The 23,704-nt window shown below is 35.3% G+C and overlaps 1 protein-coding gene and 1 non-coding gene across 3 annotated transcripts in view; one reads left to right on the forward strand and one right to left on the reverse strand.

Annotated features, from left to right (window-relative positions):
- The window catches only part of LOC111513790 (GTPase-activating Rap/Ran-GAP domain-like protein 3), a 574,796-nt gene that overhangs the window by 97,840 nt on the left and 453,252 nt on the right, over positions 1-23,704 (forward strand). For both annotated transcript variants that reach the window (XM_074169581.1, XM_074169582.1), the window contains exon 3: positions 13,242-13,411. In XM_074169581.1, the coding sequence (XP_074025682.1) occupies positions 13,266-13,411 (146 nt within the window). In that variant the 5' untranslated portion in view covers positions 13,242-13,265. The remainder of the gene's footprint in view (positions 1-13,241; positions 13,412-23,704) is intronic.
- TRNAN-GUU (transfer RNA asparagine (anticodon GUU)) lies at positions 18,231-18,304 on the reverse strand. Its single transcript has one exon. It is a non-coding gene; the product is annotated as a tRNA-Asn (tRNA).

Below are 23,704 nucleotides of genomic sequence, written 5' to 3' on the forward strand. Positions count from 1 at the left end.
ATGTACCGCTCTTGGTGGAATCAAATGTGCAAGTCACTTGAACACCTCCCGTGAAAGTATCTATGTAAGAGAGGCAAATCTCCAACCTTTCTTCGATGTTCCAGGCTATCAAGGTTGCACGTGATGTTTTTGTCTCCAATCAGGCGGATATATGAGATATATATGAAAACAATACTCCAAAGAAAGTCTGATCTGAGCTTTATAAAGTATCAAAAGTTGCTGGGGTGTATATAGTTTTCTGATTCGGAATAGTGTTCCCAGCTTTTGAGAAGCAGCCTTTGCAGTTCCAGTGACATGATTGTGCCAAGACATTGGTGTTCATTTTGACCCCCAACAAAATTTTCGAAGCAGAAAGCGGAATTGTCTGTTCTGATATTATTATATCCGGTTAGGAGATTTCTTGGAGAAAATTCTGTCCACCTCAGTTGTTAAACCCCAGACAGCAATATTGATGTAAATAATGGACTGAAACTGAAACTGATATCAGTTCTTTAGTATCAAATTTATTGATAAGGGATTTAATGAGATAATAGAATTGATTAAATTTCTTATATATGAATTCTATATGTTCGTGCCAATTGAAATGTGACTCCATTATTGTTCCTAAGAATTTTGTTGAACTTGTTAATGCCAAGGATTCATTCCTGAAAATGAATTTGAAATCATGTAGCCTTCGAGATGAATTTGCAAATTCCATGCAGACTTTTTTTCTCAGATTAACTATAAGTCTATTCCTGTAACACCAGTTATCAAATTCGTGTAGGACTGAGTACACAAGGTTATGCATTTCTTCCGTTGTTTTACTTGAAAGAATAATGGAAGTGTCATCTGCGTAAAGGTATATAGCACCATTACTTATATTATGTGGTAGATCATTCACATATAACAGAAAAATTAGTGGACCGAGTACACTGCCTTGAGGTGTCCCATTTGTTACAAGGAATTTATCGGACATTATGTCATTCTGTTTTACCTAGAAATATCTATTTGCTAGGAAAGACATTATAAGCTGATTTATGTTTTCCGAATACCAATCTTAAATAGCTTATCTGATATAACTTTTCCATTATATCATACTTCTTGTACAGAGTTGAACGTTGCAGTTTCTATCGAGCGATTTTTCCTGAACCTATGTAGTTCAATATTAGATACAGGGTACTCTGAAATAACATGAACAATAAAAACTGTTTCTTATTCATAGCTCTATAATTTTTGTTGAAACATAATTTCAAACTTTTGCGGAATATTGATTGTACGTAGATTTTATACTCGTGAAAAGCTCCTTTCTCAGAAATATCCATTAAGAACAACTAAAGGTAACTCTCCAGCAATAATGGAACAATTATCTGAATGATTAGAACATAACATTTTGTATTATTTCTGGATGGAAATATTTCACGAAATCGTTTCACAAATTCATTTATCAAATCTTATTGGTTGAAATCGTTACTGAAATAATTTCTCCCCGTCTAAACCGCAACAAATTGCTTTCGTTTGCCAATGTCAAGATCGATCGTTCTCTGCAATGATTACTCAATCTCTGTATCAAATACTATTCGGCGGATGGAGAAATCTTGGACCTCCTGCTCGGTTCCAGCCGCTTATATAATACCTCTCTAATGTCTTTCTCAATTCTCGTCGAACGAAACCATTAATCTTACGTTCAGAACGTTCAGATATTTGAATTTCAGTTTCTCTAATATCCTCAGAAGCACTCGATAGGAATGAACTATAATTGTTTGTAATGGGTTCTAATTATCCAGAACGGTTAATTCTCTTCTACTCTATAATCAGCTCATCGAAGGATTGTCCACATACCCATATCGAATACATTTTCAATATTCAGAACATCTACAATCAAGAGTTAAAAATCGATTCCACTTTTTTCTCAGATGGGAATGTGATAAATTCTCAGGTGACATTGTTGCATATTTCACGATGCTGTTGAAGTATTCAGTAGACGGAGCGAAACTTCCCAATGAAATACTGAATTCATCGATTTTGTGTTACTGAAACATGAGTGAAACATATATATATATATATATATATATATATATATATATATATATATATTTTATTTGACGGTAGTTGACAATGGTTCGTGGTTAATTTCACTGCCAATAGAATCGCCGCTTTCACCAATTATTTATTTATTTATTTATTCTCATACAGGTGTAACCTAATCACATGAGAAAATCGTTATATATGAATCGTAAATTCATAGCCAGTATACAATAAAAGAAACTAAAGCTATGCATATGTAATAAGAAAAAAAATAAAAAAGTAACTAATCCAAAAATATGACAGAGAAGCTATTATGTGACACTTAATATATAATTTTTCAAACCATTAAAAAATTCTCTAGTGAGTTGGACAAAGCTGAGTTCGGACATTAATAGAGTATTATTTGTGACTTTAAGCATCGTTACGATTGGGGTACCTTGAGTCGTGGTGACTAATGGTATTTCGAAAAAAGGCGTTGATCTTATAATTTTGATAGGGTTTCTTCGGTTCATCAAACTACGTAACTTGGGACAGTTGAGATAAGTATTATAAATTCTGTAACATATTGCGATTATTATGTATAACCTTCTATTCTCTAAACTCGAGATTTCAAATTCTTTCCTGAGATCATTAGTTCTCACAGTAATATAATCTGGGTAGACTCCATATTTCTTAGAGTATAAATGCCGCAGTAATCTATTTTGAATTTTTTCCAAATTATTTTTATATATAAAATGATACGGGTGCCAAACGGCTGCACAATATTCGAGTTTGTGTCTCACCAGAGCGTTATATATCCTAATGAATGTTTGGTAATTTCTAAAATGTTTACTTTGCCTCAAAACAAAACCCAAACTCCGTAAACCCTGAGAGACTACTATTTCAATGTGTTTTTTGAATGACAGGGTTGAGTCATATCGCACCCCAAATCTTTAACATTACTTACTCGTGCCAACGTGATATTTTCCATTTTATATACATACTCTATTTTATCTTTCTTTCTTGTGCAAGTCATTACAATACATTTCGACGTATTAAATGGTAACTTATTTTTCACACTCCATTGGTAAACATTTTCAATATCCTTTTGCAGCATACTACAATCTTGAACACAATCTAATTTTCTATAAAATTTAAGGTCATCCGCAAAGTGTAAACAATTTGAATATTTAATTTCCGCTGATATATCATTGATGAAAATGAGAAACAATAGAGGCCCCAGACTTGATCCTTGGGGCACTCCTGATTTTGAATGGTACTCATCGGAATAGTTGGTACCAAATTTCACTCTGAACGTTCTCTCATTCAAATATGATGCTAAAAATTTCATAGTTCCTTTAGTAGCTCCACATAGAGAAAGTTTATTCAACAATACATCATGATTTACTTTGTCGAACGCTTTTTGGAAATCTGTGTATATCACGTCGACCTGAGTAGAATTTTCCAGACTTCTAAGTACGTCATGACTAAAAGATAAAAGCTCTGTGAAAGTTGACTTTTTTGGCACAAAGCCGTGCTCTTCTTCATTTATTAAATTCTTCACTTTGTGCCACACTTCAGTATATATTATCTGTTTGAACAATTTACCAGGAGCAGGTAATACAGCAATTGGCAGATAATTTTCTATAAGTGACATTTTACCAGATTTGTCCTCTAGGAGTTACAATAGCACGTTTCCATCGTGATGAAAACTTATTTTGTCTCAAAGAAAGATTATAGTATATATATTAGAAAGTGTAATTTCTTGAGCCCTTGTATGTATTTTTGATTAATTTTCTTGGGTTATTGGGCACATGTTAAATTAAAATATACGAAAGAAAGACTTCAATTGAACGTTTCGCCTCTGGCCAGAGGCATCTTCAGTAAAAAAATTTTTTATACAGTGAAAGTGGTTAACATTTTTCAGTAATTAACAGCTGGAAGATAAATAAAAAAAACCATATTAAATTGAGTGTTAAGTATTCAAGAAAGGAGGGTTACATACCTTGGCAAGTACCGCATAATTCATTATTATATTTGGCTTTTTTCCACATTATCATTTTAAAAATTAATGTTATAGTTGATGGAAAACGGTGTGTCAATATGTATATCAGTGCGTGTCTCAGTTCTGCAGGATAACGAATATAAAATTTTGTTTTGCGATTGAGTCTTTTTTACATTTTGTTGGAATGTTTATTTGCTATGTGTAGGGGTAATAGGGGTAGTTTTATTATGAAGTGTGGTTGAATTGTTAGGATATTTTTGAAGTTAGAGAACTGTGTGGTAGATTTGGCTGAGGTTGTTGATATATGTTCTATTGTTTATAGTGTTTGGTGATTTTTTAATATATATCATTTCTTTTATAGTTCTTTGATCATGGTTGTGTTCATACGCTAAAACTTTGGTGCCGTTAAAATTTGGGTTGTGGTTATCAGTAACAATATGCTTGTTTAGAGCAGTACTAGAATTTTTCACATGTTTGTGTCCATTTAGTTGGTTATTTAATAATTGTGACGTCATCCCAATGTAAACTTTATCGCAGTCAAAACATGGAATACTATAAATCATGTTGGATTGTTTTATTACAGGAACTTTGCTTTTTAGTGACGTGAAAGTTTTTTCGTTAGGTTATAAGATTTGCAACATGTTTGTATGTTTTGTTTTTTAAGGATATTGACTATTTTTTCTGATAAGCCAGGAACGTATGGTATGGCGGTAAAGGAAACAGGATTTTTATTTATAATGATGTTTGTAGAATTGTACATTGTATATGTGCGTTTTTTTATGATACCATTTATGAAATTAATTGGGTAATTGTTATTGGTAAGTGTATTACTTACTTTTTTAAAGGCTTGTTGTCTAAATTGGGGACTACTTAAATAGAGGGCTCTGTCGGTCAACCCTATCACTACTGATTTTTTATGGCTTATGCGGTGGTTAGAATGATAGTTTAAATAAATAATTGCCTGACCATGTTGGCTTTGTGTACCATTCTGTTAATATTAGATTATTTTTTTTGATCAATGTAAGGTCTGAAAAATTTATTTTATTGCTGTTTTGGATTGAAACAAATATATATATATATATGTATATATATATATATATAATATATATATATATATATATATATATATATATATATATATGAAGTGGTTTGAAATTCTGGACATTGAAGAAGCCCACAAGAAGTCCCGAGTCTTGTTGAGATACGTGGACGACACCTTCATAATAAAGAACCATGGGAATGCAGAACTAAACACCTTCCTGAAGCATGTCAACAACGTAAGTCCTTCCATCAGTTCCACAAAGGAGAAGGAAGTCCACAACGAATTGCCATTCTTAGACTTATTGGTGAAGAGGACCGACACAAAATGGGAAACACCTGTGTATCGAAAACCCACTCACACAGGACAGTATCTGAATCAGCATCAACTAAAAGAGAAATCAAGACTCTACTAGACCATGCTTTCGGGCTCTGTAATACAAAGAAATGTCTCGAAAAGGAATTAGGCATAATCAAAAATGACTTTCAACGAAATGGTTACTCCAAAGTGATGGTGGAACAGGCTTTAGCTAGAAGACACCAAGAGCCTCACAAGGAAGAGAAGCCACCACAACCAGTACTTGTACTTTTCTACATCAGAGGATTGACAAGATAAGGATATGATAAGCAGAAAATACGTCTAATAATACTTTTTGCAACACAAACACTCTTTGTAGTTCGGACGCTTGACCCCAGACAACGATACTATATGAAATAGCGGAGTACCCTCAAGCAGACAATCTCGTTCCAGCATGTTTGGGAGTGTGGTGATCACATAACACATTTGTTCAGCTTTCCACAAACTACATTGACATGCGAGTTCCATGATAGGTTGCAGTCGAATTGTGTTCCTAAGAACTTCTAAAAAAAAATCTGTTTTTCCGTTAACCAGCTTCACAATTATGGATGGCTCAATTGACACTCCTTCAAATGAGAGCAGTAAATGCAGAGGTGTTCTATGTTTGCTACATAACATCATTAGAATTGATAACGTGTACTTGAAGTAGATAATTGGAATTAGTTTTTTTTTTTGTTCATTTTATTTTTCGTTTACGGTTGAGTATTGTGAATAAAATTTTATATTGTCCTGTAAATGCGTAACTGTTAGACATTAACAATATTATTATTGTTATCATTATAAGTGGGCGAAGCCTATTTTTCTGAAAGCTCATAATGTGGACTATTCTAGATTGGCCTCATATACAGGATGTACCATTTGAATATGAAAGTTATCCCTAGTTTTGGTTACCCCTGTAAAAATGTTTGCATTCAATCGAGTAGAAGACATTTATTTGGTGTTGAATAAATCCATTTTTTGACATAAATCGTACCGTAACTTTCGATCCGTCCGATAAAAACCCAATCCGATTTTTGTTAATCTTAAGCCGTTATCGTCCACCAAAATATAGTTGTTACACCCCGTATATCCACAATTTATTTGTTTTAATTGCGTGACATCAAAAATATTCAACTCAAACAAGTTTAACAAGTAACAAGTTTTTTTCAAAGTGTATTATTTTCAAGCAATAATGTTAATGTTGAACAGTAAATTTCGATCTCCAAATCCCAATATGTAACGAATTATCGGAAATATTGGAGTGCCTCACTCACTTTCTTCGCATTCCCGAAGGCATTTGTGTGTAATCTAATTTTGCGTCACACTCGAAACTCCATAATATTCTCCGAGGCGTCGAGAAAAGTTTTATCGAAGTTTCAATTCCCATAGGATTAAACTATTTTGACTATGTCGAGAATGGAGATGAATTGTCTGTTTGAATTGAAGCTGTAAAAAAGTGGTATGATTGGGCAATTCAGCAGCAGCGAGGGAATACAGTATATGTATAGGTGAACGAGTGATGAGACGTAAAATTCTTTGTCTATCATTTCATGTTTTTATGTGACAATTTGTGTTGTTTTTTCCTTCAAGCCGATAAAATGATAAAAATAAAACGCTTCTTTCCAACAGCTATATTTGTATCTAGATGTCAATGAAATAAAGCTCACCAAAACAATGAAAATACAGAAATGAAAAACAAATTGTTGCACTTCACTGATTCACATAACCTCACGTGAATAGGACAAAAGTCCTTCAATTCAAATTCCACTTTGAATACCAACAATTTATATTATAATATTCCAAAAACTCAACACCTCAATGGGAAATTATTGATATAATAAGACATTTTTTATTCGAAACTGAGCATTATTCTGAATATTATTGAAATCGAAAAGAATACGCGACGTATAGTTAATATATCTGTTTATATTGACCCAACTCAGTACTCGCTTGGCTTATTAACGAGAGGATTCTATTCGCTGTATCACCCATTCATTATTCATCCAAATAATGAAAGAACTCATTTAAAAACTCAATTAAATATTTATTATAACAAAACGGGGAAAATACTTCAGGAATAAACTTATACTGAAATGTTAATCAAAAATACAATAAATCACCAGAAACTTACATTATACTGCCACCCAACAGGATCGAAGAAAAGGAGCTGCATTGCTGGAACCGTTTCTGGAGAATAATAGATACTGAATGAATTTCTTAATACTGCCTGTACTAAGGTAAAATACTCAGTATGCAATCTGTGCAACGTTTGTGTATTTGGAGATTGTTTTATATTTCTATATCCTGTGATCATATCAATTTCGTTGTCTATGACCTTGAAATATTAACAGATGTAATTCTGAATACTGAGTGTTTTTGTTTTAGAATATTGAAGTTGAGGTTGGAACATCTTTCAATTCATGTATTAACTTAAATGAATTTGAATTATTTCATGATTATTTTCCATTATAAATATTATTTGACAATATATCCAAATATTTTGTCTCTAATCATAGTACTTCGAAACGAATAAATTCTAGTTGCTCTCATAGTATTGCTTACTTACAAAGTTTTCACAAAAAATTAAATTTCATCAATAACATTTTGGGGTCTTGTGATATTACATAATTACAACAAATTATAGTTTTATTATAGGCCAGGAAAGGTTGATCTGCAATCCTACCTGAAAATCGATATGCAAAACTGGTGCGATGGTTTGTATCCCATTCAATGCGGAAATTTCGATTTGTAGAACTCAGAGATTATTTTCTGTTTGTTCAGATTGATGCGTTCATTGTCAGAGAATAAATACTGTTTGCACATGACAAGTAGAATTTAGAACCTCCGGCGTGAATTGAATCCATTGAATTTGAGCAACTGATTAACGTCAATTACTGAAGTTGAGTTTATCACATGCCTGGACAATTTAACTTTCGACACATGCGAAGTTTTAATATTTGCTCACAATTCTATTTGGACAGTGACACTGATTGAATTTGTGAAAATGATGCATAGCTAGGCCCTGAGAAGGCTAGGTCACCAGAACAGAGTTTTATAGCAATGAAACATTCCTTGACAACAGAGATAAAACTAACAGCCATGTAATTAATATCTAGGAGTTATCATTTTCGAATCATACGTGATTCTCAGGTCCTATTTATGCGTCATTTTCACAAATTCAATCACTGTCACTGTGCGAATAGAATTGTGAGTAAATATTAAAACTTCGAATGAATCGAAAGTTACATTATCTAGGGATTTAATTGACGTTGATCAGCTGCTCAAAAATATTTCAAATGTTGCTCAGTTTTTTCATTTCTCTCCTATGTCATGTGCGACTTCCACTTTAAACAAACTGTGATGGAAGTTTTTCTTATTATCGATATTTATAACATGTTCTTGTGTTCGATACCAAATAGGGGAATTGTAGAAAATACGAAAGTGGGGAAAACGAAAGATATGGTCCCTTCGATTCCAGATTATATATAGATATCCCAAGAAAACATCTCTATAACAATAAAACTTATCTATTATAACGAATGGCATTTCCGGCTCCGGGGCGATTGTGAAAGTCACAGTATTCATCAGACTAACTCGAGTCTAAATAATTCAAACCCTCAGGCCTATCCTTTTACTTTATTCAAACTTTTTAATCTCAAAAATAGAACACATCATTTGTTATGGAAGTCCCCACACAGGCTGGTGGGTTGGCTGTCCTTGTTCATCTTTCACTGCCTGAACCACTGTGCATGCTGTTTTTGGCGAGTGCGTTAGCTTGGGATGTGGGGGTTGAGCAAACCGCCCATCGGATGCCTGCTTCCACGTAGCCCCGTTGGATACGGGAATGACAAAATCACTTGTGGTTATGTTATTCCCTAACTGAATGGCATTCCAATGATGGCTTAATCCTAAGGTGTGTGTATTCGTGCCAAGAGGATGAATGACACTGAGCCTGTCAGCTGTCTCTACGGAACCTTCGAGATACCGGGCGCCCTCTCGTCGTAGCATCGCCTTGTCACAGCAATGTGATTGACCTTTCTCTAGCTACTCGTGGGACTTTCATGGACAGGCTTGAAAATTCTTTCTGACGCTGAGCCTACAGAGGAGATGGATGTCGAGCTTACGACTCCAACTGATCCACCTGTAAATAATTTAGATGAGGAGCGTGTCTACAGAGGAGATGGATATCAAGCTCACGCCTCCAACTGACCTCCCTGTAAATTCAGATCGGGAGCGAGGGTTTCTCAACACTCCAACTCCTGATCCAATAACTGAACCCAAAAAAAAGGTTGGTGGTGCAGCCAGGAAACGACTGAGTCGTCTCCTCAAGAGCGGGGTACCTTATGAAACCGACTTGCACCAAATTCTTGAGCAGCGTACGCAGAATCTGTCTCAGGTGAAGGAACAAACCCCCCATGAGCGCAAATGTTTGCGCTCAAGTGATAATTCACCAAAACCAGAGGCGAAAAAGCCTTGCATGGTTGAATCTAAGGCATCGTTAGGTGTACCTGATGTGCAAAAACCCTCATATGGGAAGGTTGTCGTGGGCATCAAGGTGGGAATCTTGCATCTTGACTATCCGACTACCTTACCTACCTTATGGAACAGCAGAGCATATACTTTGTGCCTGCCCCGCTGGGGACTGAATCAGGTTTCTAGAGTTCGGCAGAGCCGTGCTCTCACCATATGACCTGGAAGACCACTCACCATACAAACTAATCGCCTTCGTTAAGAAGCTGAGTTTATTTGGTCGAGAGTGAATAGGTGTGAGCCATAATAAACCCTTGCGGATTGCGGTGGAGGGTCGAAGAGACCCACTCACTTTGGACCTAACCTAACCTGACCTAACCCCACACAGGCGATTACTTACCTACGGCAACTAAACAAATATTGACGATTAGGTATTAGTCTGGTAGTAAATAACGATAGAACAATAACAAATTACTGGGAATTGATTTTATAATCGTCATTATTCAAGGTTAAGGTTCGTGTGGATGCATGTAAAATCATCAACATATCTAAGGAGATATTTCAGTCATCTCCTGATGATGCTAACTTGATTAGCGAAATGCGCGTCAAGAGACAGCATTTTTGTTCTGGTGAGGAAAAAAGTGTTTTAATAGATTCATTTTACGCCAGAGGTTCCAAATTCTACTTATCATGTGCGAGCAGTGTTTATTCTCTGACAACAGACTGAACACTCCAATCTAAATGAGCAGGAAATAATCTCGGAGTCAAAACAGTTGAAAAGTAGGCATACATAGTCTATTGTTGATTTTTCTACAAATTGAGACTGCCCTACTGAATGGGATAAAAACCATCGCAAGTCTTTTGCGTATTGATTTTTAGGTGGGATTGCTGATCAATCTTTCCTGGACTATAGTAAAACCACAATTTGTTGTAATTATGTACTGAACTTTTTTCTATTGTAATATCACAAGACCCCGAAAGTCATGGTTGAATTTAAATTTCTTATATCATAGTATTTAGCAATACTATGAGAGCAACTAGCAAATTTCTGGTATTCAGAATACTGTTCAGTTTCGAATCAAGAATGTCTTATTATATCTTATAATAATTTACTATTAATGTGTCGAGTATTCGGAATATTATGATATAAATTGTTATAATTCGAAGTGGAATTTGAATTGAAGGATTATTGTTCTATTTATGTGAGGTTATGTGAATCAGTGAAGTGCAGTAATTTATTTATTTCGGTCTCTTGTATCTTTTCATTGTTCTGGTGAGCTTTAGTTGATTCACATATTCATTTGACATCTAGATGGTAATTTCGTGGGTGTCAATTTTATAGCTGTTGCGAAGAAGCTTCATTGCTGTAAAACTCCGTTTTGGTTGCCAAGCCATCAATATTTTCTTTACTTCATCGGTTTGAAGGAAATAATGATCTAGGAGTAATGTTTTTGATCAATCAGAAATACAATCTACGTCTTCGCTGACGTTTTGCTATTTTATTTATTGCTTCTTCAGAACAGAAGCATGAATTAAGCGCTGAGTATTACGTCTGATACATTCAATGCATGATAACAATTCAGAGGTCCTCCACGTGAGATGACCACGTCTTCAAATCGCTCGTGCAAAATATCCAATGTGGCATTAACTATGTGGCACGTAGCGCCGTCCTGTTGAAACCACATGTCTTTCGTGCCAAGATCATCCAATTCAGGCCAAAAGAAGTTGGTAATCGTCGACCCCTAGCCGTGGACAGTCATTATGAATGATAATGTCTGTATGTGCCGGTTCACGATAAATTGAAAAATCATATTTGTTGTTAACTTTTGTTATTGTCAAGTCTTAAAAATATAGGGTCGTTTTGTTCCATTTCCATTGTGAATGTGATGGAAGGGTGGAGATGATTGATGAACTTCAAGTTAGTCAACTGTCTGTTGGTTCCTGTGAAACATACCAGGATATCATCCACATATCTATACCAATACAAGAAAATTCTTACCAGTGGGTTACTGTGTATTCTTCTCTCCAAATCGTCCATGAAAATCTCTGCTAGAATAGGACTAAGTGGGTTTCCCATTATAAGACCTTTTTGCAGGATGAGTAGAAAGTTTCATTGAATTGGAAGTAACTCTGTGACAAACAAGTCTAATATTTCATTTTTCACTATCGGATTGAGATAGAGTTTTCGTCCAATAGATTATTCACCAGAGTAATCGTTTCATTCGGAGGAATACTACATTCTAATACATTCTCTATCAAAATTTATTCAGTCAAGCTTTAAAGGAAGTTTACCCAATTCGAAGAGAAGAGGATAAAAGTTATAGAACCTTAACCTACTTTGGCCGACCCACTACAAATATTTCAAATTTTTTGCACAGCAAAGGTGTAAATACTGCTTTCAAAACCAACAAGAACTTAGGCATGCACATTACGAATAACAAAGATAAAAGTTCAGTTTCAGAGTGTATAAATTATAGCGTGGGTCATGTCCGATGTTTTATATAGGTCAAACAGAAAGAGCGTTCAAAGCCCGCATAAAGGAACCCAAATATAGTTTCCAGAATGGAAAAATAAATTCCACATATGCCAATCATTTAATCTCAGAGGGAAATGAGTTCAATCATGAATACAATCCCTCCATTTCCAGAAAAAAGGTTTGAAACTTGACCTGTTGGAGAGTATGGAATTAAACAAATTCAAAAACTCTCAACATCTCATGAACGATTAGACGGAATTGAATAATTAGCCATTATTGAATCTGTTCATTGCCAGGTAAAAATGGTTAGGTATATTTACAGGTATACTTTCGAAAAATTTATTGATATAGTTAATGAATTCATACCTGACCTCTTTAGGTAGATTCATTATTTAGGCAAACGAGTGGGTAATATGCTAGGGTAGAAAATGGTTGTAATTTAGAAGTAACTCTCAGTTTATGCTTGAGGAAGCTATTGTATAGCGAAACACGTGTCGCGGTTTTTGTAAAACCCTTCATAGTGAAAATCATACAATAAACTGTATTAGTTAGTTTTTTTAATATGGATTTTCATCAAGTATCGGCCAGTTCTATTCAATTGATATCAACTGTCAAAATTTGGAATTCCCTGTTCGAATGTCAATGAAGTTTTCATCGTTTCAAAAACCTTAGCCTTAGACACAGTTTCAATAAAAATGAATGAACTCAAGAAATGTAACCTCAATTGTTGGTACTACTATTTTCATAACACGTGGTCCACAATTCACTATCAAATAATACTATCACCTAACTATAATCATAATGGATTTTGCGCCGGCCTATTTTATAAAGCTTAATTACCTGCCAAAACTTTTTCTCTTGAATTCCGCAAATACAAAAGAAAATGCAGTCTTGACAAAGTAATCAGCTAACGGCATTCTTTGTTTGTGCAGGAGTAGCAGCATAAGATAACGACAATGGAAAACAGGCCTAGAGCTGGTCGACCCCGTCTCCAGAGGTCGGAAAGGGTTTTCAGCGAGTCCCACCTCACCTCATGGGAGCTGTTTGTGAGAGATTCATTACTCACCCTGGCCTGGCCTGATCTACTGAATAGCGTATCTAGGTGAGTGCTGTGATTGTTAGTGGTTTACAACAGGTAGGGAAAACCTTTGCGGGAGATCATGAATGACGAGGAGTTTTAGAAAGGGAACACTGTATTCACTGCGGCGCGATATTACACTCAGTGAAAGTATGACGATGATTCTCATTCATATACAGGGGTGCGCAAGAGTCTTTTTAACCAGTATTTTATCCCCAATAAAAATAATCTAATGGCGTTAAGTCTGGGGATCTTGGCGGCCATTCAATTATACCACGTCGTCCAATACAGCGTCCTGCAAATATGTCATCGAGATATTCTCTGACATTAATACCAAAATGTGGGGGAGCGCCGTCCTATTGGAACCAAAGTGTTTCAGTGGGGATATCTGGATCTGCTTCATTGGGAAACATAACAGCTAAAGCAGGGACTAATTCGAAGCGTAAAAAGTCTAAATAGCGTGCAGCTGTAGGGTTTCCCTAAAAACAGTATGGCCCTAATATTCTGCTGTTGATGATGCCTGCCCATACGTTTACTTTCTGAGGATGCTGCTTACGAGCTTCGCATATCCAGTGTGGGTTTTCCTGACTCCAGAATCGATAGTTGTGCCTGTTAACTACTCCATGTAAATAAAAAGTAACTTCGTCCGAAAACAGTATGTTGAGTGGAAACCCATTATTCTGTTCTCATTATTTCCTCACAAAATTGCAAACGCCTGTCATAGTCATCTTCCAAGAGCTCTTGGACAAAACATACCTTATATGGGTGGTATTTTTCTGTTTTCAAAAACCTCCCAATCGTACGTCTAGACGCAGGATAGTTTTGGGCTAATGAAACCGTTGACAAATGTGGATTTTCCTGCAGAGATATGGCAATGTCCAATTTTTGATCTTCGTCTTAAACATGTGGCCGGCCACTTCTGGGCAAGTCCTTCACTGTACCATGTTCTTCAAATTTGTGTGAGATCTTACTCACAGTAGCCTGGGAAATGTGATTTTCCGGATATTTTGCATTAAATAAAGTACACACCTCACTTTGACTCCGCATTCTTTCCCCACATCCCAACAATATGTTCAAAGTTCAAATATGTATTAATTAATGGTACAGCGAATCAAAATATGTGTGAGGCATAATTGAATTCGTGGTATCTGGAGAAATGTTCGAAAGTTTCATATTCATACATTGATAATTGCAAAATGAATAAAGGCAATGAAAAATGAAATAAATACGGTTTTCTGAGTGGATAGAGAAAGTTTGGGAAATATGTTATTAATGAGAAAGACTTTAAATGAAAAAGTCTGCTCGCAAAACTCTTTTATCAGTAGTGTGCTGTAGTTTTCAGGTTGTTTCGAAAGTTTTGTCCGTTTTTATGAGTCTACTTCAAACTGTAATATCTCACTGAATACTTATTCAATTTGATCGAAATAACTGAAGTTTGAATCGGTGTATTTTTGCCAACGCAACAAAAGTCGATCGATTTCGCCAACGAAAAATGTGTGTGCTCTGGATCGATGAAGTCGACAAAAGCTGTTCAAGCCTGGTCCAGATTGGCGAAGATTTTCTACCGGTGGGAAAGTTATCGAAGCTCTTGAAAATATGGTAGTTGATTGGTGAGAGGTCTGGGTAGTATGTTGAGTAAGGCAGAACTTTGGCGCTCAGTTCAAATTTATCTATTTATTTATTTGTTTACAAACTCTACAGACCGTGGCCCAGTTACAGAGTAGGAAAGGTAAATATCACAAATATATCTCTACATACAACAAAATGACAAAAAAATTATTTTAAAAAAATATTCAACAAGAGTTATACAATTTCATACATTTCTAAGACTAGTAAGATTTTGGAAGAAGATATCACAGTCATTTTGTACATTATTATAGGCATTGCACATAACATAATGGGGCATTTTGAAAATAATTTGTTCTTGTCGATTCGAAATAAAATGTGCAAAACGATCTAGTTTCATAAGCAGATACATTGAAATTGATTTGTGATAGAAGACAGAGATCATCCACTTCACCATGTATCATCTTGTACAAGTATATTAAGTATGCAAATACTCTTCTTTTCTCGAGGGTTTGTATGTTGTACTTTTCAAGTAGCAATACTTTGTAAATATCAAGGTCAGAGTTACCTGTTTTTTTTTAAGTGAAGATATCTCAGGAACTTGTTTTGAACTCTTTCAATGCTATATTTGTGACAATTATATTGAGGACCCCAGATAATGCAAGCATATTCCAAAATGCTTCTGATAAGAGTGATATACAAATGTTTTGATTCAGGTAATATTGTTGAATTGCCTGAATTGTCCTGAGTTACTTCAACTATAATAATAATAATCGTCTTTATTGTTTCCCAGCTGTAGTTACATACAAATATTTAGATAAATTACGTAGCTAGTTGCTGATATAACAAAAGGCGAACTTCAACTCAGTTAGCACAAGTGCTACTGAGTGTGTGTGTGTGATTTCCTTTATGGGCCGTACCTGACAAAAGTCGATTAGGATAGAATAAGGATTGAATTTAAGAACGGTTAGAAATGTGTCTTTCAATATATTATATTTTACAGGCTTTGTTGACAGAGTCATACATACAAATCTTGGTGATTTGCTCTTCATGTTTGTGCTTCCATTTGATAAATCCAGGAAAAACAGAAATGAAGTGTTCGATTCTCTTCGATGTTGCTCTCAACGAGACAGGCCAACCAGCCAATTAGAGCGCACCAAGTTGTCACGTGGGTGGGAAGGCTAGGCGAATCGTTTTGAGTACGATGTAATTGAAAGGTTGTATGAGGGGAAAGCTAGCCGTTATCAATGGTCCTTGGATTTGGTCCTTTTCTGGTCTCGAATTGGACATGAGTTGGTCATCGCCCTGGATTTTATTCTCGAATATAGTCCTCGTCATAGATTTAATTATTGATCTTCGGATTGGTATTCAATTTTTGCATTTGGTGTGATATAAACGTAGGCGGATTTATATCGAATTTGAACTGAGATGTGACCTGGAAGTGATGTGTGTGAGAGTAGACAAACGACAATATGTGTGAGATACCGATGAAGTAGAGTAGATGAAAAACATGGTGGTATGGGGCACTATCGTTAATAGTTGGATATTGGCTTGCAGCACATCAAATGAAAAGGAAGGGGATACTGAATTTATTGACAAATATAAAACATACATGGCTGATGTTGTCACAGACCACTACTTCATATATTCGTTACTAATTATCGTTAATAGTTGGATATTGGCTTGCAGCACATCAAATGAAAAGGAAGGGGATACTGAATTTATTGACAAATATAAAACATACATGGCGGATGTTATCACAGACCACTACTTCATATATTCGTTACTAATTGACAGATCGTAATGAGTACATCATGAGGGGTACGGATGTTGAGTTTATCGATGAAGAAAAATCGAAGATAGCGACATGTCTAAAGGGCATTAAGCGAGCACTTGATAAAAGAATTTTGAAATGTATATTGGAAGTATTATGTAGAGTTATAGAGGGATGTTTAGAGAAAAATATGAAAATTTGATTTTCAACTTTCGATATATCTTTACGTTTTACGCAAAAATAGAGTCAGGTCAGATGCAAATCAGGTCATCTTTGGTTTCCACTTCCGGTTGTTCGATTTTGTTGGGAATGATATGATGATACGGCAATACGACAATACGACAAAGTGGATGTATTGTGACAAATATTTTTTTGGAATAACTCATCTATAAGTTTGAGTTAGTATTTGTCTTATTGTTAACGTTGACAGGTGACAAGTGAAGATGAAGGAGAATGACTTGTAGTTGAATTGAATCACTGGAGTGGGGACTGATAATATCTTCTGCGACTGTTACACAACATGTAAACAAAGAATAGTAAACAATATATAGACATTAATGTTTATTTTCACAATTGTAATATTCTAGATGGTAAGTTATCTTTCAATACAATGAAAATTGATGCTGAGTACTTGATGATGGTTTACATAATGACAGAAAATCCTCAGTCGATAAAGCCTTTTCATTTTCAGCATTTTGTTGTCATGCCATTACAATTTCCATAAAAATTAATATTTTCGATGGTACTAATGTCAATTCTAGGTGTGAATTATCCTTGTTTGTTATTGTGAGAGACCACATAAGAAGTATTTGCTACCCTTCATGTCTACAAAAAAAATATTCAATTCATGTGATGAGATTTAATATGCTGCCGATGAAAAAAAAACTAGCTACCTGTTATATGGAAACGGAATTACCTGTAAAATTTCAGCTCAAGAGGGCAATGGGAAGGGGTACAAAAAAAATATGTTGACGTTACCATTCTACTTTTACCATTCTACTTTTACCATTCTACTTTGCATATTTCCGTTTTCATGAATTCAGTGAGTATGTTTTTGTGTAGGTATATATTTTATTATTATTTTTTATTATAACTACAGTTCAAATTAAAAATGGTGTGAATCCCACTATGATTATACTTGATATCTCATTCTGTATCAGTGTTTAATTTTCAAATATATTATTAAAATATTTCGTTGTTAAAGTTGCGGCAGAAATTGATAGGCCTGGCAACAACGTTGTAATTTAGTGAGTTGCTTCATGGCATGCATGAAATGATAGTTTTGATATAATTATCAAAAAAAAACGTGCATCTACATGTAAGAAAACTACTACTATTTTCAAGGTATAACGATGGTCAATATTCACACAGTGCATTTATTAATACAATTATTGAGTAAGCTTCTAAATACATTTTCTCCGTAAAAGTAATTTCATCAGATAGAAGTCGTAAATCCAGGATTTGAAATTGTTTTAGTTTCCTTGTCAGCAAATAAAAAAAGTGCGCCCCCGGGTGGGCTCGAACCACCAACCTTTCGGTTAACAGCCGAACGCGCTAGCCGATTGCGCCACGGAGGCCGATGATGGTTTTGTTCACATACAATTCAGGGATTAAAAACGTGAATGATATAACTCCCAGAGAAAAACTAATCAGAAAAATAGCCTACTTCAAGCAACACATCTGTTGATTTATATATTTATTTTTTACTTTCCTTCAATTTTGGTGGATATTCCTAATATAACATTCAATGTCAAGGACTTCACATAAATTTAGGAGAATTGAATTCGTTTACAGGTTGGAGTCGACATCAGATCATGTTTTTTTCATATTTGTCGGTGATTTTTTAGTCATAGCATATATAATTTTTATTATTTCTTTCCGGAATATACAAGTTTTTTTAGGACATTCATGTTGAAGGTAGTCAGTACTACCTCATTTTTCTTTGATATCAACTCATAAGAACACCACGAGGGTCTAAAGTATCACAAGGACATCTCACTCTTTGACAGTTGTCGTGTTTTCGGTAGTTATTACTACCTCCGACAAATTTTGTGGCAAAGTGTGTATAGTCGCAGTAACATGTATTGTGAATAGTTACACCTATCGACATCTCAAATGCCAAATGAACCAATACAGAGAAATAACGCCGCTGCCAACTAGTCCACGTGGACTGAAGAATTGGCGGTTCGTATTGGATGATGTTCACTAACCGAGTGTTATGATTGACGTAAAATTCAATTTGAAGTCATATGTTATGGTAGCGAATAGAATGCGAGCCGTCGTGTTGTCAATGTTCAGTTCAAGAACTGATCGCGATTTTGAGTGTTGAAATTCAATATTGGTGCAGTTATAATTACTTAAAAATGTTTTATAATCTGTTAAAAATGTGGCGTCCTTGGACAAAGAGATACTAGTGAATAAGATTTGGATGCATTTGAATATTGAAACACAGAGATTATGTTTTAACGTATATAAGAATATTTTCCAAGCAACATAAGATTATATCGAAATTCCTTTCTCAACTGCACGTAAAGTACTCAATACAAGATTACCAAATCCTTCAGATGTTCATCTAATAAAATCATTGAAAAAAACAATATACGACTGGTACAAAAGCAATGAGATTGCTACAACTGAAATCTTAAGGAAGAAATTGAATACTTTCGGTCATACCGTGAGCTGCTGTGACAAAACTTTTCAGAAGTGGATATAGAAACTAGGATCTAGATTTGAAATACTTATAACAAATAACTGAATATTGACAAGAACAACGGCAAATTTTCTATTTGAATGAAACTTGGTATGACGCTCACAACATAGTTACGAAAGGGTGGACTGATGGTTCGAGAATGTGTACGCCTAATATGCCTGCAAGTAAAGGATCGCGACTCATTGTGCATTGCGGAGGAAGTAAAGGATGGGTTCTGAATTTTTTGAAATTATGTAGAAAAAAAACTCAAGGACTACAATGTTCATAAGAACATGGAAGCTGATATTTTTGAGAAATGGTTTGAAAACACATTGATCCCAAATTGGGATGCGAATAGTGTAATAGTTATTGACAACGCTTTCTATCATTCGTGACAGCTCATCAAAGTACCGAATGAAAATTCGAGGATAGATGAAATACAAAGTTTTTTAATGGATATCAATTTGTATTTTGAAGAATACTGAACCAAAAACCAACTACTTGAAGTTTTACAGATGAAAACATTTGAAAAAGTGTATGCCCTTGAGAGTATTGCTGAATCGTATGGATACACCATACTGAAACATCCCCCCTATGTTTGTGTTTTCAATCACATCAAGTTGATTTCGGGAAATAGTCAGGCGTAAAAATAATTTTCCAAAATTTGATAAGAAGGTAATAGAGCTAATTACAGAAAAAATATTCAATATTACCGAAGAAGACTGGCAGAAAAGGATTAAAAAAGTAATATGAGTATGGAGTAATGCATTTAAATGCATTAACCTTTCTAGATTTCATATCATTTCTAGAAACATGTGGATTCGTTTTCCGATGGCATTTCAGGTTAGCTTCCCAAATTTCTGCTACCGCAGTTGTCGGTTGATTGGTCAAACCACCAACACTGACATAAAAACTTGGCAAGTTGACTTGGGTGCCACACCAATAGGTGGTTCCACTTATTTTTCGCTTGCTTTTACGCAGCTATTTTTATCAATAGGGTAGTTTTTCATAATTTAACCGACTCTTCATTTTTTGCTTTGTGCGAAATCTCTAGGTAGAGATTGGAATTTGAGAGGACCGGTATAAAAGATTTTCATACGAATTTTTTTTCAGTATTTTAGAAACTTACGACTATTTTCTTTTATGTGAAGGGATGTGGCAGTGGAGAATTTTCATTTGCTACAGACCGTTGATAATATATGACTTTATACGAAATGTTCAAATGTATAATTATAATAATTCGCAGATCAATATTGTTTTGGAAATGGAAACAGAATCATTGTCCGATGACTCGGAGATGAACTCAAGATGTATGAACCGCTGAAGAAGCTAGCCACTCGCGCAAGCGAAACGTCAGGAAGAAATTTCAAAAATAGACATTCTTCAAACCCGAATGAGAATAGTAACACATATACCAATGATTCTTTGACCATTTTGAGCCATTATGACCATTTTGAGCAAATTTGGATCGCCGTTAATGTCATTCAACAATTTCTGAGCGATGCTCATGCGACGGTATTTTGGTCGAAATTCAGCAATTTTGGAACAAACTTCGCTGCAACACGTTACATGCCCAAAATTCACAAAAATTCCACTCAACAACATACTCATCGGTTGTTGATGTACTGCGGCGTTTGGGGCGAGCGTCGTCATTTACATCTTCTCGACCTTCTGTAAAAAGCTTCTACCACTTGCAACATTTTACTGATTCATAGTACAATCATCGTATGCCACTGTCAACATTTCAAGAGTTTTTGAGCACTTAATTCCATTTTTCACACAAAATCTGATGCAAATTCTTCAATCCTATTTTTTGAATCGCAGAAAACACGCCAAACGCTTCTAAATTTTAAGTATCTCGCCAACAAACTAATCAGCTGACACTGTGAACATATGTTTGAGACTAGTGTACTAACATAAAAAAATGAAAAGCTCGCTAGTTGAATGTTCGTCTTCCAATTAACTATAGACCAGTCGCTTTGCTATCAGTGATATGAAAAATCATGGAGAAAGTCGTAAATCACCATATCCTCACATATTTGGAAAGCTTCAACATCTTGAGCGATCATCAATATACCTTTCGGAAACAAAGATCAGCAGGCAACCTTCGTATATCATCTATATTTGTACTAAAGCAATCGAGAAACATGGAGAATCAAGAGCTGTTGCGCTTGATATTTCTAAGGCCTTTGACCGTGTGTGGCATGAGGGGTTGCTGGCCAAACTTCGATGCTATGGCTTGTCGGAACATTTCTGTGTATGGCTATTCAGCTTCCTGAAAGAATGTTCCCTGCAAGTGGCCGTCGATGGATATCTCTCGAATACTTTCACCATCAACGCTGGTGTCAATCAGGGATCCAATCGTCTCCAGCCCTCTTTTTATTGTATATCAACAACTAATTGGAAAAAACAGGAATCAAATATATTGCTTTGCTGGCGACACCACACTTGTCTCGTCTGTTCATTTGGATTCGAGGACATCGGCTAAGGAGGCACATCTTCATCGTCAGCCGGAAGAGGATCTAGGAGTGATTTCTAATCGGGGTGAAAGTAACCAGGTTCAATTCAATGCCACAAAAACCCAGGCATTGGTTTTCTCCAAGAAGATAAATGTCTCCGAACAGGATATAATAATGTCAGAACAGACAATTCTAATTTCTGCTTCGATAAGTTTATTATGGGGGTTGAAATGGACACTAATATGTTTTGGCACATGTCGCTGGAACTGCAAAGGCTGCTTCTCAAAAACTTGGAACACTGTTCTGAACTAGTGAACTGTACACACCTCAGCAGCTTTTGATGCTTTATAAAGCTCAGATCAGACCTTTTTTGGAGTATTGTTTCATGTATGGGGCTTTGCTCCCAAACATACCCTGAAAAGAGCCTGAATAGAGGCACCAAAATTACTTGCAACCTCGATAGTCTGGAACATCGAAGAAAGGTTGGAGATTTGTATCTCTTTTATAAATACTTTCATAGGAGGTGTTCAAGTGACTTGGCACATTTGATTCCACCAAGAACGGTTTATATCAGAAATACGCGACAGGCTGCTCAACGTTTTAAGGTTCAACTCAGTACACCTCGAATATCATTGTTCAAGAACCCTTTCATCAAGAGAACTGCGTTTATATGGAATAACATTCCTGAGAACGTTTTTCCAAATGGATTTAATATCCAGCGATTTAAATCCAATTTAAATCCAGACACCGCTCTGAGAGCGCCTTAAGGATTTTTCTGTTGTGATTGTGTTTTGTCCTTAAAAAAACGTATTGATTATTGTGATTCAAATTATGATATGAAGAGCAACATTGAATACCTAATGTACTTCCGAAAATGTTTTGGGAATATAAGTTTGCCAGTCGGCCCGCTTGAAACCTACATACCGCTTCTGTAACAATAGAATCCGTAGCAGAATAATGTTTCCAGCGAACTCGCAATGTACCAAAGTGAAACAAAACAACCCTGCATCTATTATCTCGGTCGCCAGACTATTTTCCGAGTAAACCAGGTCGTCCCAGTTTCTCCTGCCATCAATAAAGATCAACTGGGTCGAAAACTTTTATTTTCTTTCACCTTATCCAATCGCCCTTAACCTTCGCTAAGGAAAGTCCATATAACACAGCTCGTCCAATGAATTTAGATATCAGGGGAACAGTCTGGTTGTCAATAACATTATTCTTTATTCATACAAGAAGATAGATCATTTTCATTACAACATCCATTGTTTCCATCAAGAATGTTCAGTGTTTTTCTATCGGTGAATGATTCAATCCATTTGTAAAGAAAAAGGGTAAAGAAATAGAAATATAGACGATAGATATTTTATTTTTTTATAGAACTGTAAAGTTTTCTAACATATGGAAAAGAGATATTATTAAGCATGGTTGCTCGAGTATTTTGAATAAATATAATCAGATAATTATTTACTCATTCAGAAAAAATGTTGTTAATTTTATATGAAGATCTTGTCCTAATAAATGTGATGTTATTGAATACATGAACAGTTTCGATGTGAAACGTCTATAGCCGCACTTAAAACCGATAGCTGGCGTGGCGACAGATACCATGGCGACGGGTCGCCATGCGCAACCGTCTGTGCGATTCTCTTCCCATCTATTTGGCCTTACGCTATCCCCCGCCACACTGAGCTCGGATACTTATAGTGTATACAGTTATGTTTTCTACAGTATACATAACTGTGTTTTACTAAATGAATATTTATTTAAAAGAAATTGAAAATAAAATATGTCTGACAGTGATATTTTAGAAAATGAAAGTGGGAAGCCTC

The sequence above is a fragment of the Leptinotarsa decemlineata genome, unplaced genomic scaffold (assembly GCF_025532065.1).
Source record: "Leptinotarsa decemlineata unplaced genomic scaffold, Ldec_3_MD MMD2_P_RNA_scaffold_5, whole genome shotgun sequence".
Classification (NCBI taxonomy): domain Eukaryota; kingdom Metazoa; phylum Arthropoda; class Insecta; order Coleoptera; family Chrysomelidae; genus Leptinotarsa; species Leptinotarsa decemlineata.